At 43.2% G+C, this 18,452-nt stretch overlaps 1 protein-coding gene across 7 annotated transcripts in view; it reads right to left on the bottom strand.

The window, feature by feature from the left end:
* The window catches only part of EXOC6B (exocyst complex component 6B), a 448,390-nt gene that overhangs the window by 163,550 nt on the left and 266,388 nt on the right, over positions 1–18,452 (bottom strand). For all 7 annotated transcript variants that reach the window (XM_037898400.2, XM_037898402.2, XM_037898398.2 and 4 more), the window contains exons 16-18: positions 13,197–13,308; positions 3,865–3,999; positions 15–194 (exon numbers count right to left, since the gene is read on the bottom strand). In XM_037898400.2, coding sequence (XP_037754328.1) covers positions 15–194; positions 3,865–3,999; positions 13,197–13,308 — 427 coding nt within the window. The remainder of the gene's footprint in view (positions 1–14; positions 195–3,864; positions 4,000–13,196; positions 13,309–18,452) is intronic.

The following is an 18,452-nucleotide window of genomic DNA, read 5'->3' as shown; positions in this document are numbered from 1 at the left end:
CCACTGTCACTTACAGGTAGGTGTGTGAACACAGAAAAGGTGCTGCGCAGGAAAGCAATGAGATCTACCAGGTAATCGCTGGCTTTGCTGCCCGGTTCAGCAGCCATCCAGTCATAATCTGCCAGCTGCAAAAACTGGTCTATCTTCTGGTTCAGATTAGTGTAAATCTCTTCCTCTGCAGCATGGCGGGCATCCTGGGAAACAAGAGAAGACTCCTTAAAATGGGATGGGAATGAAATCGGCTCACTTAGTGTACAGAGCATGCAGTACTGTGCACCGGTTCAACACACTCCACATTAGTAAGGTAACAAGATGTGGTGTCACAGTCATAGTTTCAGAGTAGCGGCCGTGTTAGTCTGTATCCGCAAAAAGAAAAGGAGGACTTGTGGCACCTTAGAGACTAACAAATTTATTTGAGCATAAGATTTCGTGAGCTACAGCTCACTTCATCGGATGCATTCAGTGGAAAATACAGTGGGGAGATTTATATACACAGAGAACATGAAACAATGGGTGTTACCATACACACTGTAACCAGAGTGATCAGGTAAGGTGAGCTATTACCAGCAGGAGAGTGGGGGGGAAAAAACCTTTTGTAGTGATAATCAAGGTGGGCCATTTCTAGCAGTTGACAAGAAAGTCTGAGGAACAGGGGTGGTGGGGGTGGGGAGGGGGAATAAACAAAGGGAAATAGTTTTACTTTGTGTAATGACCCATCCACTCCCAGTCTTTAGTCAAGCCTAAGTTAATTGTATCCAGTTTGCAAATTAAGTCCAATTCAGCAGTCTCTCACTGGAGTCTGTTTTTGAAGTTTTTTTTGTTGAAGAATTGCCACTTTTAGGTCTGTAATCGAGTGACCAAAGAGATTGAAGTGTTCTCCAACTGGTTTTTGAATGTTATAACTCTTGACATCTGATTTGCGTCCATTTATTCTTTTACGTAGAGACTGTCCAGTTTGACCAATGCACATGGCAGAGGGGCATTGCTGGCACTTGATGGCATATATCACATTGGCAGATGTGCAGGTGAACGAGCTTGTGATAGTGTGGCTGATGTGATTAGGCCCTATGATGGTGTCACCTGAATAGATATGTGGACAGAGTTGGCAATGGGCTTTGTTGCAAGGATAGGTTCCTGGGTTAGTGGTTCTGTTGTGTGGTGTGTGGTTGCTGGTGAGTATTTGCTTCAGGTTGGGGGGCTGTCTGTAAGCAAGGACTGGCCTGTCTCCCAAGATCTGTGAGAGTGATGGGTCGTCCTTCAGGATAGGCTGTAGATCCTTGATGATGCGTTGGAGAGGTTTTAGTTGGGGGCTGAAGGTGACGGCTAGTGGCGTTCTGTTATTTTCTTTTTTTGGGCCTGTCCTGCAGTAGGTAACTTCTGGGTACTCTTCTGGCTCTATCAGTCTGTTTCTTCACTTCAGCAGGTGGGTATTGTAGTTGTAAGAACTGCTGGAAATGGCCCACCTTGATTATGACTACAAAAGGTCTCCCCCCTCTTCCCCCCCCCCGGCTCTGCTGCTGGTAATAGCTCACCTTACGTGATCACTCTCCTTACAGTGTGTATAGTAACACCCATTGTTTCATGTTCTCTGTGTATATAAATCTCCCCACTGTATTTTCCACTGAATGCATCCGATGAAGTGAGCTGTAGCTCATGAAATCTTATGCTCAAATAAATTTGTTAGTCTCTGAGGTGCCACAAGTCCTTTTCTTTTTGTAGTCATGGTTTGTGCTTCATTAGCTTCCCTTTTTTGTCCTACATGCTGTGTAGGAAATCTTCCTTTTTTCTACCAGTCTAACTGATAATGCTTTTGCATTCTCCCATTAGCAGCTCCGTTCCCTTTTCTAACGAGGTAACAATGCTATTTACTTGCAAGTCAAAGCAGGATTGTGGGCTTGATTTTGGCCTCTTAAAGTCACAGAAAAATAGTAATTTCTGAATACACCACATAGTCCTTCCAGTTATTACCTGCACCTAGCAAGAGGTTTCCATCCACAAGGAAATATTATTCTGGGACAACCATGCAGAGAAATGCATTAGCAGAACCTATGGTATTTATATTGAACATTGGTCTGGATGAGAACTGGTTAAAAAATTTTGCACAGTCTAAAAATTTTAAACATTTTCAACACACATTCTCATGGTGGCCAGACCCTCCCGCCCTGACTAAATATTTAAATGCTCACTCATGCCCTGTGATTATCTGTTTACACAATTCCATTCCACTGGAGTTTTGGGTTCAGATTTTCAAGGGCAAATACATGATAGCCACACAATTCCCATTAAAAAGAACCGCAGTCGCGTGGCTAAATCCTGCAGTGGATTCTTCTGCCTAAAATGGAACCAGTGTTGAGATACCATGCTGGCACGGTAGGCACTATGTCATTATGCTGGCTCAGGGGAAGCGGATGGAGCTGTGCTGAAGGGCAAGGCCAGGAGGGGGCGAGAGAGACAGGGACTCTGCCAGACACCACTGAGACAAACAGAAGGATAAGAACAAATAAGTTTCAGGACATTCTACCTGTCTCTGGATCATGGAAAAGAAGAAACCTCATTTTTTGTCAGATCATTCATATTGATGTATATAGTTCTGTAAACATCTCAGATACCACCAAGATAGGTATGCATGCTAGTTAATCCATCTAGAGGACTGTGATCAATTGTTCTCCATGTCCACTGAAGGTAGGACAAGAAGTCATGGGCTTAATCTGAAGCAGGAGAGATTTAGGTAAAATATTGGGAAAAATTTTCTAACTATTCTAAGGATAGTTAAGAGGTTGTGGAATCCCCATCGCTGGAGGTTTTTAAGAACAGGTTGGACAAACACCTGTCAGGGATGGTCGAGGTTTATTTGGTCCTATCTCAGTGGAGGCGGCTGGACTCGATGACTTCCCAGGGTCCCTTTCAGCCTGACATTTCTATGATTTCTATTATGGTTACAGTCTTCTTATAGCCTAAAATTTACAACTATGTAAACTTATGGCAAGAGAGCCATCAAGCAAACAACTGCTCTCAAGAACAAATGCAGAAAGCTGGTATCTAAGAGAATGTTGGCTTGAAATTCGGTGGATGGTTGCATCCATGGCTGATGTACTGTAGGAGAGCCAAACCCAGCAGCGTCCTCCAGACTGCTGCTGCTTTACTGTATAAATGAAAAAAACGGCAATGATGTTTTTCCAGCATCATGCACGTTGTGTCTTCCCTGTACTACTACCCTATCGATATTAGTTCACCATTTCACAGAGAAAGCCCAGGCCTGGGCAGCTTTGCTCTTTGGGAAAAATTCACTTACCTGTCATTTGTGTTCTCGAAAGCTTACCCATCCATGTATTTTTGGTGAAATAGTATACTTCCTACCATTTGCTTGTATGAGGGACTGTGTGCTAGGGGCACTAGGGATGATAAAATGCCTTAATTGTGGCAGACACTTATTGATGATTTAGTTTTGCGGCTTTAGAATGCTACAGCAAAAAGGAATTTGTGTAGGTCACATGCACTGGGAGCACAAACAGAGAGAAACTCTACCCTACCTTTTGGAACGTTATATATGTGACTAATCTGGTAGTGACTCATTTGTTATTGTTTTCCTTGCTGCTTTGTTACTGTAGGGTTGAAGATAAACACTAAATTGCTGACAATGGGTTTTTTTGTTTTTAAAGAAAGCAGTATTAAAATAATTTGAAAAACAACACATATTGAAAGGATTGCACAGACTTTATAAAATGTGTAAAAAGATTACTGTGGAAGTTTCCACACACATTTCACAGCACAAATTTATTTGTGGACCATGCACAACTCACAAATGGTATATCTACAGTCAGACATAATCCACAGAACACCCCTAGGTTACTATGGTTTTCTCACCTTGAAGGTGGTAGTGCCATAGAGTTTGGTAGTATGGACAGTCTCCGGGAGTACGTTGGTGATATTGGTTATGAATTCTTCTAGGAACTTGCAGGATTTCTCCAAATGAGTCGTATTTATAATAATCTGCACAAGCTGTGAAGGCAAGGAGATGTGTCAGGTATGGCTTGTGTTTTTAAAGTAAGGTGTATGTCGGATTAACGGATGCCAAACCAGGGTGATCCGTCATCATGCTGGACACTGCACAAACATGCTGTACGCTGCTAAAGGCTAAAAAAAGATTGTCCTGTTTTAACATATGAAATTTAAATAAAAGCTCACACTTGAGAAAGTAATTTCCCATGACTTTTGCTAATCCCACAAAAGACTATAATGAATTTTATAAACTCATTGTTCATTTTACTACAGTTCAAATACCATTAAAATATAAAGGGTTACAGAAGATAACATATTTCTGGTCTAACATGGTATCTGTTAATAAACCCTAAATACCCTTTATTCTTGAGCAACAGCTCACAAAAAACCACACAATGGCATTTAGAAATGAAGCTACAGATGGTTCGATGATTAACTATCAACTGATAAAATGCCTTAGCAAAAGATCCCCTGAAGTTGATACAGCTCAAGCATTGCAAGTTTAGGGCAAACTGATCTTGCTTTTGCCTCTGATTCATTCACAGATAATTATTTAACTTTGCAAATAACTTATTTAGTTCCTTATTCACATTCACTTCTCAGACAGGAACGCTGTCTTCTTACAAATTGCCTCGTATTTCAGATGCGATATAAGCAATAATGAAAAGGGTCTAAGAACTTCCCATTTATCCCCAATGTCATGCTAAAATATCTTCTGGGACATTTGTGCTATTTTGCTGGAATATTACAATTCAAAAGTGACATATTAGAGAGAAAAGGAATTGGACTTAGGACACCAGGAGAGTGTGTGTTCGCTGTAGTAATTTTAGAACATTGGTCTATAAGTATTCAAGATCATTTGCTTTCAAGCGCCAATGATTCGGAAATAGGCAGAGTCATATTTGACAGGGTGCTACTCCCTCTCTCCCTTTGCCCATAATTAGGTTATAAGAATTGATTTTTACAATTCAAATCACATAAACCTTCACACCAAGTTTCAGTAATACCAACCAGGCTGAATAGATGTGCATAAATGAGCAATTCCATTTCCTCGTTTATTACCCAGGCTTCTAGCATTAGTGTATAGGCAAGTAAATAACTTCATCATGTCCCTTGATGACTTAACTAATTTTAGAGTGGTAGCCGTGTTAGTCTGTATCAGCAAAAAGACGGAGTACTTGTGGCACCTTAGAGACTAACAAATTTATTTGGGCATAAGCTTTCGTGGGCTAAAACCCACTTCATCGGATGCACATGCACATGAAAGCTTATGCCCAAATAAATTTAAATAATTTTAATCTCATCAACTTCATTTTATTCTAAGTGATTTCACATTTGTTCCCCCTTTTGATCTTCCCATTTTGTTGTTAGTTTAACACCCTCTTGATTAGTCTAGCCAGCCTGCTCCCTAGAAGATTGGTTGCCCTTTTACAGAGATGGAAGAGGTCATCCAAACTGTATAAGTCATTCTCCCCACAGAAAGTGGACCAATGTTCCACAAAATCAGACCCCTCTAATTTTACACCACTTACTTAGCCAGCAGTTCACATCCAGAATCTTCTGCCTTGTGTCCTCCTTTGTTCATGGGACAGGAAGGATCTCAGAGAAGAGCTCTTGGACAGTCTTCTCCTTCAGCATCCTTCTGTCTGAGCTCTTGGAAGTCAGCTACTATCTGTGAGGTATCCTGCTACGTAGTGTCATTATTCACCATCGCCAGTGGGTCCTTGCCCATCGTCTTTAAAAGCTTACCCAATTTTAGCCACATCTCATATCTTGGCTCCTGGAAGACAGCACACCATTCCATTGTCCATCTGGGTCTTGCAGAAAACATTCTTTTCATTCTTAGTACAGAATCCCAAACAATGATTGTCTATCTTCACTGGACAGTTGGAGATCTCTTTCTGGGCATGTCTGACTGTCTTGTGGGTTGGGCTGAGCAGCCATCCCAAGGTACATTCCATCTACTTTCCTTTCCATTCAGCCAGCTGGATCTTCAGAGATATTTTCTGCAGATTCCACACTGAGGACCTACTAAGGATTGGATTCTTCTAGCTATGCAGAATTCCTCCTGGTCCTCTTCCCTCTGGTAACACAATCTGCCCATCCTCATCTGCTTCCAGACATGGAGAATACTCCCTGTGTCTCTTGCCTCGAGTGCTTATGAAGTGGCAAGCTTACTCTCTGGTTTCCACACACACTGGTTCCTTGATAGTCAATTCCTTTCTTCCTTGAATCTGTAGTGGTGAGGCTTTTCAAATCTGGTTGTCCAAATTAAACAAATGATAGCTCTTTTCTCTGTAGTTCTGTAATCCCTTGTGTCCCTGCTATGCATTTGCTTAATCCCCCTCTTTACTGCTAATGGCTGCCCCATGGTCCTTTGTCTCTTGGTGGGAGATCAAAGCACACATGGTTTTAATCAGTGCTGCGTAAATCAACAAGAAGGGCGGGTTCATTGTCTCCAATGCAGTCCGCTTAGTATTTATATGGTATATCAAAGTGATAAGACATCTCAATTTACCAGGCTCTGTCCCACAGGCCTCCACCACGTTCCTACAAAAAACATTTCTACAACCTGACCTGGTACTTACCTTACATTAACTGTGGTTCTTTGAGATATTTTGTTGGTGTGGATCCTTCTTATGGTGCACATGCACTTCATGCATGCAAGATCGGAATCTTTTGACCAACACTATCCACTGGGGCTGTGATTGTGTCCTGCATGTCCTCGTGCCCCCTCTCCCAAGGGCCTCTAAGAAGAGTGACCATCTCTTTGATTCATTGCTAATTCAAAATCCCAGAGAGCTGGATAATGAAGGTGATGGGATGGAGAGCAGCTGTGAAGTCCACATGCGTTAAACACCTTGGAGACCGACAGTTACCATTATGTAAATGACCTTTCTTTTTTGAGTCTTTGTCCATGTGGATCCTACTTATGACAACTAGTTAGCTGTTCCTAGATTAACTGGACACAGGTCTGAGGAGTCCTACTACAGCTAACTAAATAAGTATTGCAGAACGGCTCTCCTGAATTTGGCATCTGGCCTAGTTGCTAAATCCAGGGCATAATGCTTGGTAAAGGCATGAACTAAGTTGTATGTGAGCCCTGCAGAACTCTGATATAGGAACATTTATTAGGCATGTAGAAGAAATTGTATGGTCTCTAGCTGAGTGGGCCCTGATGCCGCCTGAGGAGAGGGGCATATCTGTTAGTTGGTAACAAATGGTGATGTACTGGGTGATCCACTTGGATAATATCCAGAAAGAGATGGCCTGACCTTTCACAGCCTTCTCCAATGCCACAAAAAAATGGGATAATTTCCTGAATGGCTTGGTCCTGTTTAACTGATAAAGAAGGGCTCTGGAAACATCTGAAGTATGGAGCTTGATTTTTCGCAGGTGTGAATGTGGTTTGGGAAAAGAGAACAGGGAAGCTGCTGGTTTGCTTTAAATGAAAATCAGACACCACTTTGGTAAGAAAGTTCTGATGAGGTCTCCGCACACCTTATCTTATGGAAAAGAGTGGAAGGGGTATCTGCTACTGATGCTTCCTCTGCAGGATGCTTCCTCTGCACCGTTCACTTGAAGGTTTAAACTAGTGTTAATGGTGAATTCTCTGTAAATTGAAGTCTTTAAACCATGATCTGAGGACTTCAGTAACTTAGCCAGAGGTTATGGGACTATTACAGGAGTGGGTGGGTGAGGTTCTGTGAGCTGCGATGTGTAGGAGGTCAGACTAGATGATCATGATGGTTCCTTCTGGCCTGAAAGTCTATAAGATGTTTACATCTTATAGAGGGGACAGCCATCACAAAAGTGGTTTTGAGAATTAAATGGTGTAGAGAGTACTTGGATAAGAGTTCACTGGGGAGTTCCACGAGGCCCATAAGAACTACATTAAAGTCCCAGGCAGAAGTGGACTCTCAAACCAGTGGAATTGTATCTAAGTGGACCCTGACAGAATTAATGGTGAGGCCTGATAGCTTAAGAAGATGTAGTCCAAAATCCTGGGACTAGGGTTTAAAGGGATGAGACGATGTGATGAAGCCCAGATGGGAAAACCTTTCCACTTTGAACTGTAGACTGATCTTGTCTCAGGAGGGCTTCCTGCTCTACTTTAGAATTTTCTTGGACCTGTGCAGAGCAATCCCGGTCTGTAGTGTTCAGACACCAAACTTCTAACCTATCGGATGTAAAGATGTTGGGTTTGGATGGATAATTTGTCCTTGATTCTGAGAGCATATATCTAGCAGATCGGTGAGAGCTCTCACTAGCTATGTGGACAGATGCAATAGGTCTGTGAACCAATACTATCTGGACCAATAAGGGGCTTTGAGTACTACTGTGGCCACATCCTACATTTTCCTTATGACCCTGGGTATCAAGGGAATGGGAGCAAAGGCACAGAGATGGTTGAGATAAAGGGGTTCGGAAGGCATCCTGGAAGAAGCCTGCGCTGGAACAGAATAATGGACATTTGCTCCTGGTGGTGGTGGACAGATAAATTATGGGGGAGCCCCATCTGTGGAATACAGGTTTGAGCATGGAGTCTTTCAGCGACTGAGTCCTCATGAATGGTTGAGATGAATGGCTGAGTACTGCCTGCTGTGGTAATACACCAAACTGTTGTTTGCTCCCAGTAGGTGAAGAGCCATGTAAGTTTTCCCATGAAGATGGCTTGACTGGTTCTTGACAGAGGGAACTGAAAGGGCACCCACTTGCCGGTTAATATAAAACACTGTAGAGGTGTTGTCTGTCAGGATCTGCACCACTATGGTTCCTTTCGGAAGCAGGAGAAACGTTCCACAGGCTAGTTCAAATCACCCAGAATTTCAGCACATGGATAGGCCGGGGAGGGACTCTTTCCAGAACCATATGCTTTGAATCTAGGTGTTTTAGCTGGGCCCCCCAAACCGCTATGGAGACATCTGTAATCAGGGTCACTGCGGAAGGAGGAGGGCAGACTATTTCTTTGCAGACAATCTTGGGGCGTCATCCAACAGTCCAGAAAAGCTAGTAGAGTAGTCCGTACCACGAGATAAGTGTGCTTATGATGTCTGGTTGATTGGAAAACAGACCTCAGGCAGCTCCTGAGAAGGCAGAGGCAAAGTCTGGCAAAAGTGCAGGATGCCACATGACCAAATAGTTTAATGTTTGCAGTGTAGGTCTCTGTGTAAACTCAAAAGCTTGTCTCTTTCACCAACACAAGTTGGCCCAATAAAAGATACCTCATTCACCTTGTCTCTCAGAGATTCTTGCTGCTGTTGTAGAGTTTCCCCTGAGGTTGGACATTAGGGATGTGATGATCTCAAAACCTGTAGAGATGGAGATATGCCTCCAGCTTGGAATCAAGAAGAGCCCCTATACATTCTATGGACAGAAATGAGGGATGACCCAAATAGCCTGAGAGAACCTACTTTAATATGGAAATATAACCCCTTCTGACTGCACAACCCTAGTTGTCACCTACCACCCCACACTGGAACCCATATGGGGTATCATTAAACAATTTCAACCCACTCTCGATAGGGACCACATCCTGAAAGAAATCCCTCCTGGATCTCCTCTTCCAGCCTTCAAACAACCCCGCAACTTCTCCAAGTTCACAATCAGAAACAGGCTCCGCACAGACCAGGACACACCAACTCAAAGCAGAACCACACCCTGCCAGAACAACAGATGCAAAACCTGCAGACATATCACCACTGCTTCAATGATCAACACCCCCCACAACTCACCTTTCAAGATACATGCATTCTACACATTCCTATCACAACACATGGTGTACCTCAACCAGTGCACAAAATGCCCTATCACCTGTGGGTGAACACTTTTCACAAAGCAAACACTCTATATCTGACCTATCAGTCCTCAGTCCTCATCCACCTTCAAAAGACGAGGCTCGGAGTTTAAATTTATAACTTTGCTAGACACTAAACATCAGGGCCTGAACAGAGACACTGGATTTATGGCTTATTATAACAATCTATAACTCACTAAATTCCCCACAAGCTGCCTTTTTCCCCTCTTTCCTTCCTTTCCCAACTATGACTGGAGGGATGTTAACAGGCCACTTCACCTTGAATGGCCCCTAGAAATGTTAACTACCTATGCTAAATAATCTGTTCCACCTTATATTTAGCTGTGATACTCTGAGTAGGTTTCCCAGATCTGAAGAAGAGCTCTGTGTAAGCTCGAAAGCTTGTCTCTCTCACAAACAGAAGTTGGTCCAATAAAAGATATGACCTAACCCACCTTATCTTTGTAATACACACTCAGTCCTAAAAATGGAATATGCTGAGGAGTGTGGACAGGGCACTGGATACACCCTATGGGGATTTCTCTCTCAGAAGCCAGTTGTCCTAGAATGGGTACATGGTTATACCTTGCTGTCTCACACGGACTTCCACTACTGCCACCAAACTTTTTGTGAACTCTCTTGGGACTGCAGACAGGCTGAAACGTATTAGTGGCGGTTGTGTCCCACTGTAAACTGGAGATATTTTCTATGGACTGGATGAATTGCTATATGAAAATAAGCATCCTGAAGGTCAAGAGACACAAACCAATGCTGAGCTCCCAGAGAGGGGAGGATGGAAGCTAGCTAGTATCGCTATTCTGACACAGTCTGTGCATGAATTTGCTCAGTTGCCTTAGGTCCGGGACACGATGCATCCCTGCTTTTATTGGGGGAATATGAAAGTAGAAAGAACAGAAACCCTCCCCTCTGAGCTCCTGAGGTACTATTTCTATGACTCCTATTTCAAAAAGCAAAAGGGAATGGGGATGGGTGAGGGGACAAGAACAGGAAGCAATGGTGTCAAGTTGCAGTGGGGCAGGTCTAGGTTGAATATTAGGAAACACTACTTCACTAGGAGGGTGGTGAAGCACTGGAATGGGTTACCTAGGGAGGTGGTGGAATCTGCTTCCTTAGAGGTTTTTAAGGCCTGGCTTGACAAAGCCCTGGCTGGGATGGTTTAGTTAGTGCTGGTCCTGCTTTGAGCAGGGGGTTGGACTAGATGACCTCCTGAGGTCCCTTCCAACCCTAATCTTCTATGATTCTAGGGGCAAGGGCTGGAATTATATGGAGTAGACTTTGGTAACAAACGCTAATATCCACTGGTCTGAAGTAATTCAAGCCCACCCTGAGAAAAACGGTGAAGGCAGCAATGAAAAGCAGGATAAGGAAGGTCCTCAGGTGGCACTGGTACATGGCTCTCTACATGAATGTCAAACATGCTGTCTGGAAGATGATGCAGGGGTGGGTGTTAATAGAAGAGGAGGGGGCTGACTTGTGGAAGGAACTAGAGATTTACTCTTAGAAGCTGCACTTCAGCTAAGTGCCTAAGTCACTTTTGAAAATGGCACTTGACTCCTAAGTGACCTGGGAGCTTTTGGAAATTTTACTCAATCTGTGTGTCCCTCAGACACATTCTGAGAAACAGTGTAAAGGCTCTGAGATCCCCAGATGAAAAATACAATGCACTATCATTTTATTAACACCGGCCAATATTTGTCCTACATAAGAATGAGCATCAGAGTGAAGAACAGAGAAATAGTTTCGAGACAGTGCCAATGTCTTTTCCTACTTTATCCTGACTAAAATGGGGCGGCAAGAGTTACCCATTTAGACCAGAGTGGAAAAAAGGGGAAACTGGCTACTCAAACTGTACGTTGATAAGTGGTATAGAGCAGGAGGGTGACGCCAGCCTTAAGATGAAAAGAGTGCCAAAGCAAAACACTGTAGGCAGGCAGCTCCTGCCAAATTAGACCTTTATTTTAAATTGGAGTCATTAAGTCTGAACTGTCGTGACCTGTAGGCATTTCCTGTGGAATCCCACTTCAGCTTCCAGAGACGCAGTGCCAAGGCAGCTGAACAAACCCTCCACCACAGCACTCTCTCAACCACATTATTTTCTTCTCCTGGCATCACCTTTCCTACGCCTCAGAGTGGAACACACACCACATGTCAAGCTCTTCTCTAAGCGGGGGGTAAGCAGTCTGAAGGGACTCCTGTGGTAAGTTAACCAGTCAGCGCTGTTCACAAAGTCACACGAATCAAATTGCTACGGTTTAAAAATATACTCACAACAGAGGATGTTTTTTTTCCAATGCATAGGGTAGGGCATAGCTCTACATTCCTTACTCCCAAGGACACCCTGGGGGGTAGGAGAGGAGGAATATGTGCCCAAAGATCAGAGACACTCCCCTGTGCTGGAGGGCAGCAGGGCAAGGGTGAATCCCAGTTGCAAAACTGAGCACACATACAGGGATAAACCAGTTCTGATGTGATGAAATTCCCCTAGATGCATCCGCACCTTGGATGTATAATTGTTCCCAAAACACAAGAAAGGTTTTCACAGCAAAGTCAGCCACAGATTTCTTAGAGTAAATAAGCATTAGTCAGGTCTCATGTCACAATTCACATACAATTACATCAATTAAATACAGCCATATTTTATTTAATATTCCTAGGATAGCTGAACCTGGAGGGCTCACTAGGATTCATTAGCCTAGGCACAGTACAAAGACTTGTACATGTCTCAGTTAGTTTATCATCTACTCACATTAAATAGATTTAAAATTTTAGTTGACACACATTTATAGAAATGTCAGACACTAATCCAGTGTACACGAGCATAAAATCGCTGGCTCACAAACATTTTGTAACTGCCATAAACCTCATCTTTCCTACAGTTTGGGAAGTTATTTCTAAATATCTGGAAAGAAATGCGCCCTGGGAGCAGAGACCGCCTTTTATACTCCATGTTTGTCTGGCTTTTAGCACAATGCTGCCAAATTCACTCACTGGAGTTCTGACTTGTGGCTGTAATACAAACGATAGCCATTTGTTTTACCTTATTTAAATTTTTCATTCCTATAACAAGGAATATAATAGCCAGCATACAAATGTGTTCTAGAATTATAAACATTCAAGGAATACAGGCCATCAAATGATAGACAATGACAACTGAGAAAGCAGCAGAGAAATTCCTCTCTGAGCATAAAGTGCTTACTAATTATTACAGCAATAAGCAGTAGCTCCCCATTGTTCTCCAAGAACCTAAGGTTACAATAATGGTCCCATTGCTATATTTTAAAGACGTGTCCTAGAAAGCTGAAATGGAACTACAAACATTAGATGATGGGACACATTCTCCCGCCATGACTAGATTTGCTCTGGGAACTGAGCTCCTTACCTCTGTCAGCCCTGTGTTTCTCCTCTTAATAACATTCTGCAGACAGTTACTCAGCATTCGAGTCAGCAGCAAGTTGGTTGATTTTCGAATCATGTCGTCAACCTCTGTGGAGCTGAAAAACAGAGTTCAAAAAGTAATTTGCGCAATTCTTTGAAGCAGGAGAAAAATCCAAGGCCCCCAGCGCCACAGCATCTGAGCACCTCACAATCTTTACCCTCACAACACTCCCTGTGAGATAGAGAAGTGCTATCACCATTGTACAGGAGAGACAGATACAGATTAAGAGACTTGTCCAGTGTCACATCAGGAGTCTGTGGAAGAGCAGGGAATTTAACTCAAGTCTCCTGAATCCCAGGCTAACACCCTCTTGCCTGGACCGACCATCCTCTCACTTCAGCACCTGATTGGCAAGGGTGCTGATTACCCCCAGCTCCCATTTCAAATGGGAACTGTGGGTAGTTAGCACTGCTTGGTACCCATGTCCACCCCTACAATAGTGCCACGTGTGTCTATATTTATTTATTTTTAAACTATAGGTATTACGTTTTGTGAAGCTTCTTAATATCTGGATAAGTATTAATATAAATAAAAACAGATTTTTCCCCAATGCTTTCTACTATGCTTGTTTTTCGTGCAATTCACGTCATACAAGTGACAACATGCCAGCACAGTGCATTTCCACAGGTGGTTAGGAGAATGTCCCTAGAACTGGTTCTTCTCCTATTGGGGTCAATGCTTCCTTCCCACACCCAAGTAAAGCAGGGTAGAGTAAACCTACTGAGAAAGCTGCAGGCAGAAGGGAGACCGTGGCTAAGCAGAAATGCTTCCCCCTGCCCAAGGCTGTGATCTGAGGAGAAGCTGTGGAGAGCTAAAATTGCTGGAGGCAATATCAACTCTCCTCTGTGTACTCTGCAGAGCCTGGAAGCGTAGCAGGTGACAGCAATTCACAGAACAGCGATCATACCATGGTGAGAAACAGAGGAGTCCAGGATTGTGGGGGACTAGAGTCCCTCTACCCAGCTGCCCACTCTCAACAGAGCTGGTTGCTCAGATCCCCAACAATCCCCATCCTCCACTGTCTTCTTGAGCCCTGTCAGTTCCATAGACAGAGGGGCAATCAGGGAACATGTCCTGACTCCATTGCTCCAACAGAGCTGCAGAAACCTTTCCATTTCTTTAACCCTCTCATTAGAGAGACATCCAGCCTCCATACTGCAGCAGCCCTTTCAATTGCAGCGCATAAAGTTCTCCATTATTCCCAATATCAGCATTTTACCTAAACTTGCACCAAAGCGATTGATGCTAGGTCTGTGCTGGGCAGAAGTACATTTGTTTCTAAAACGACGGACTTTGTAATGGGTCAAGAAACAGAGCGATAGGGCTCGACTTTCAAAGCGGGCCATGTACAAACCCCACACACAGAGTTGGGTGTGCCTAAGCTTACATGTACTAATATCTGATATGCTTGTGCAAGTCAGGTCTTTTCACAAATGCAAATCTGATCTGCAAGCATACCAGGGTATATATGTAACTCACTGGCAAAGTGTGTGGTGCACCCAACCGCAGTGGCTGGCCCACTAGAAGAGAACAGCCTGTTACTGCTAACTGGCTGTTCTCTATCCTTTAGTTCAAGTGATAGAGGTCTTTGGTGCTGAAGGTCCCCTTTTCAAACCTTGCTGATTATCGATGATGGGATTGGGGGGGTCATTATACACACAAAATGCTTACTTTGAAAAATCTGACCCATATATTTTTGCTGAACCAGACCCACTTATAAATTAATACAACTCCATTATAACACATAACATTGATAAAGCCCATTCACTTTAATGGTGTCCGTATGCTTTGGGCTTTATTTTTAAGTGGGTGTTTTCAATATACCAGAGGGATATGAAGGCTATTAAAGAATATCCCCACTTTGCAGGTCACTTTAACTGCTGCTGGGAAGCTCCCCTCCCAAGAAGTCCTGTTCTCCCTCCCCCCACACTCCAGTTAGGTGTAATCTTTTCTTTTTGAAGTAGGTTTTGGAAAGTGACTGAAATGTTGGCTCCTTTGATCTATCATCGGCATCACATTAGGCCTGAAACAACATGGCCTTTATCTCCGAGAGCAGGATGACAGGCGGCTGCTGGTGAAGAAAATCTCAAACTGGAAGGTTCAGAAACATTAATAACTTTAGGGCTCCTGGTAAATCAACCCTGTGACCTTTGGCTCCTTACCCTATTTTACCTGACAAATGGAGAGATTACAGAGCAGAAAATGACATGGTAAACAAAAGAAAGCCTTCAAGTTATCTCCGTCCACTTGTGAGCTAGGTAGCCTTGCTCTGTACTCCGCTATCGAGCATGTCAGCTCACTGAAGCCTGTGCTGGCAGTAGAAGCTGATGGGCCCAGCAGGCCTCCTCCCATCCCAGAACTCCCAATCCAAATGATGTAATTTTTGTGCACAGCTGCTCTTATTTCAGTGAGATAAAGGAGACTCTGTTCTTATTTATCTTCCCCAAGAAGGAAAGAAAGCTAGCATAAGTATCTTTGCTCACAAAAGCCACTCTCCAATACCTGTACCCACCAACACACTGCCTTGTCACTGCAGGCTGACCACCTCTGCACCGGTAACCATTTTATCTCTTCTGGTTAATACCAATCAGTATCTGCGCTTTTGGGCACTGATCCTGCCAGGTGCTGAGCACCTTTATCTGCTACTGACTTCTACGGGAGCACTGAACAGTCAGTACCTTACAGGAATTGACTCTTGATGACAGTTGCTAAGTTCCATTTTAAACTAAACACTACTAGCTGAAGCCTCAACGTGTGTCCCTGCCTGGCACACTTGCTCTGATTCCTCAACTCCTTCTAGCTTTATTTGATTTTTATTATGTTGTACTTTGGGTTTGTTAGAGACGGGACAGAACCAAAACCCTAGGGACATTTGGATCTGGACACCAACTTCTTGTTTCAGGTCCATCTCTATCTCTGGTTCTTTGTAGTATGCTTGGATCCTCTGTCACAGATGTACATTTTATTTTATAAAGTGTTCCCCATCTCCTCCCATCCAAAGCTACTTGTGGTTCTGTACACCACACAATATAAAGATTAAATATAACTATCGTAATATGAGCCACCCCAGGGAAAATTCACAAATGGTAAAAGCAGAGGGGTTAAATAAAGCCACTACATTACACAATACAAAGTTAACTGTTGGTACAGAGGATCACCAGCTTTCTTTATTATGATATCCCATGTTAATAAGAACATAAGAATGGCCATACTGGGTCAGATCAAAGGTCCATCTAGCCCAGTATCCTGTCTTCTGACAGTGGCCAATGCCAGATGCTCCAGAGGGAATGACCAGAACAGGTAATCATCAAGTGATCCATCCCCTGTCATCCTTTCTCAGCTTCTGGCAAACAGAGGCTAGGGACACCATCCCTGCCCATCCTGTTACCATAGAATCATAGAATATCAGGGTTGGAAGGGACCTCAGGAGGTCATCTAGTCCAACCCCCTGCTCAAAGCAGGACCAATCCCCAATTTTTGCCCCAAATCCCTAAATGGCCCCCTCAAGGATTGAACTCACAACCCTGGGTTAGCAGGCCAATGCTCAAACCACCGAGCTATCCCTCCCCCTAAAACTTTCCTGGCAGCAGTGGGATGCACAGCTGGTCTTCAGTGTCAGAGCAGACCAGAGGGGACACTACGCATGGAGAAGGGCTTGCAGAGATTGGGGGGAGAGAGGTGAAAAACCACATTCAGAAGGGTTGAAAAACTGGTCAACAATCTACATAAGTCTGCAGCAATGTTTTGACCATGAGCCCTTTGTCCCTCTGGTGAATTACACAAAGTAATCATGAAATCTGCCTCTTAGTTTTTAGGTTTTGTAGGTGTGACAGGCTCTTTACACACTGATAAGAGAAAAAAGAACGAGAAGTACTTGTGGCACCTTAGAGACTACCAAATTTATTTGGGCATAAGCTTTCGTGGGCTAAAATCCACTTCATCAGATGCATGCAGTGGAAAATACAGTAGATAGATAGATAGACAGACAGACACAGAGAACATGAAAAAATGGGGGTTGCCATACCAACTCTAATGACACTAATCAATTAAGGTGGGCTATTATCAGCAGGAGAAAAAAAATTTTGTAGTGATAATCAGGATGGCCCATTTCGAACAGTTGACAAGAAGGTGAGAGTAACAGTAGGAGAAAAATTAGCATGGAGAAATAGTTTTTAGTTTGTGTAATGACTCATCCACTCCCAGTCTTTATTCAAGCCTAATTTAATGGTGTCCAGTTTGCAAATTAATTCCAGTTCTGCAGTAGAGAGTACAGCATATAGCTTGAAGGGCTGAGGGTGACATAAAAACCATCTCATTTCGATTGCTGAAGTTAGGCAGCTTCTTGTTGGTTCCAGCATTAATTTCTCCTATTTTTTAATCACTGAATGCAAGTTGAGGGTAGAGGTGGGTGGCAAGCTGGTAGAAATGAGATTTTAGAGAGGGCTTCTTGCCCGTGAGCTCCCATTAGAGTCACCTGGCTGAATCCCTGCAAACAAGGGGCCATGTTATGACTAGACATGAGCTGCTCAACTTGCATGCAAGCAGGAGAGCGAACTTCCCACACCTCTGTTCTTGTTGCTTTGCACAGCAGATGTCTTCTGGAAACCTGCATGGAGGCCATTCTGTAGGCTTGTGATTAGTGGAAACTGTATTGATATGAGAATATTTTGCCAGAGTAAATACTGTAAAGAATTTGGATGACAGGGTCGGTTTTCTGTTTACTTCGAACACAGCCTGTTTTGCTGTTTTAGGAGTTCTAGCTAGAGAAGGTGAGGATGGGGAAAAGCCCTTTTTAAAATTAATTACACCCACTTTTATTATTTAAACAACTTAGCCAACATGTAGGTTGTGCACTATACGAAAGTTCATTATTTAGTTAAAATATGGCCCTGTCATCAGGATTTAGGGGTCCAGCAATTTGGGCATCATCTCTACGCGTATATGTCCCAAAAGGATTTCGATAAATTGGAGAAGATTCAGAGAAAAGGAATGAGAATGATTAAAGGATTCGATAACACACCTTATAGTGATAAGCTAAACAGATTGATATCCTTAAGTGTAACAAAGAGAAGGTTAAGGGGCAACCTGACCATAGTCTGTAAGTACCTACACGGGGAACTAATATTTGATAATGGCCTTTTCAATCTAACAAAGGTTTAACAAGATCCAGTGGTTGTAAGTTGAAGCTAGACAAATGGA

The sequence above is a fragment of the Chelonia mydas genome, chromosome 4 (genome assembly GCF_015237465.2).
Source record: "Chelonia mydas isolate rCheMyd1 chromosome 4, rCheMyd1.pri.v2, whole genome shotgun sequence".
Taxonomy (NCBI): Eukaryota; Metazoa; Chordata; order Testudines; family Cheloniidae; genus Chelonia; species Chelonia mydas.
The sequence above is the reverse complement of the archived record's forward strand: the minus strand, read 5'-3'. Positions and strand labels throughout refer to the sequence as shown.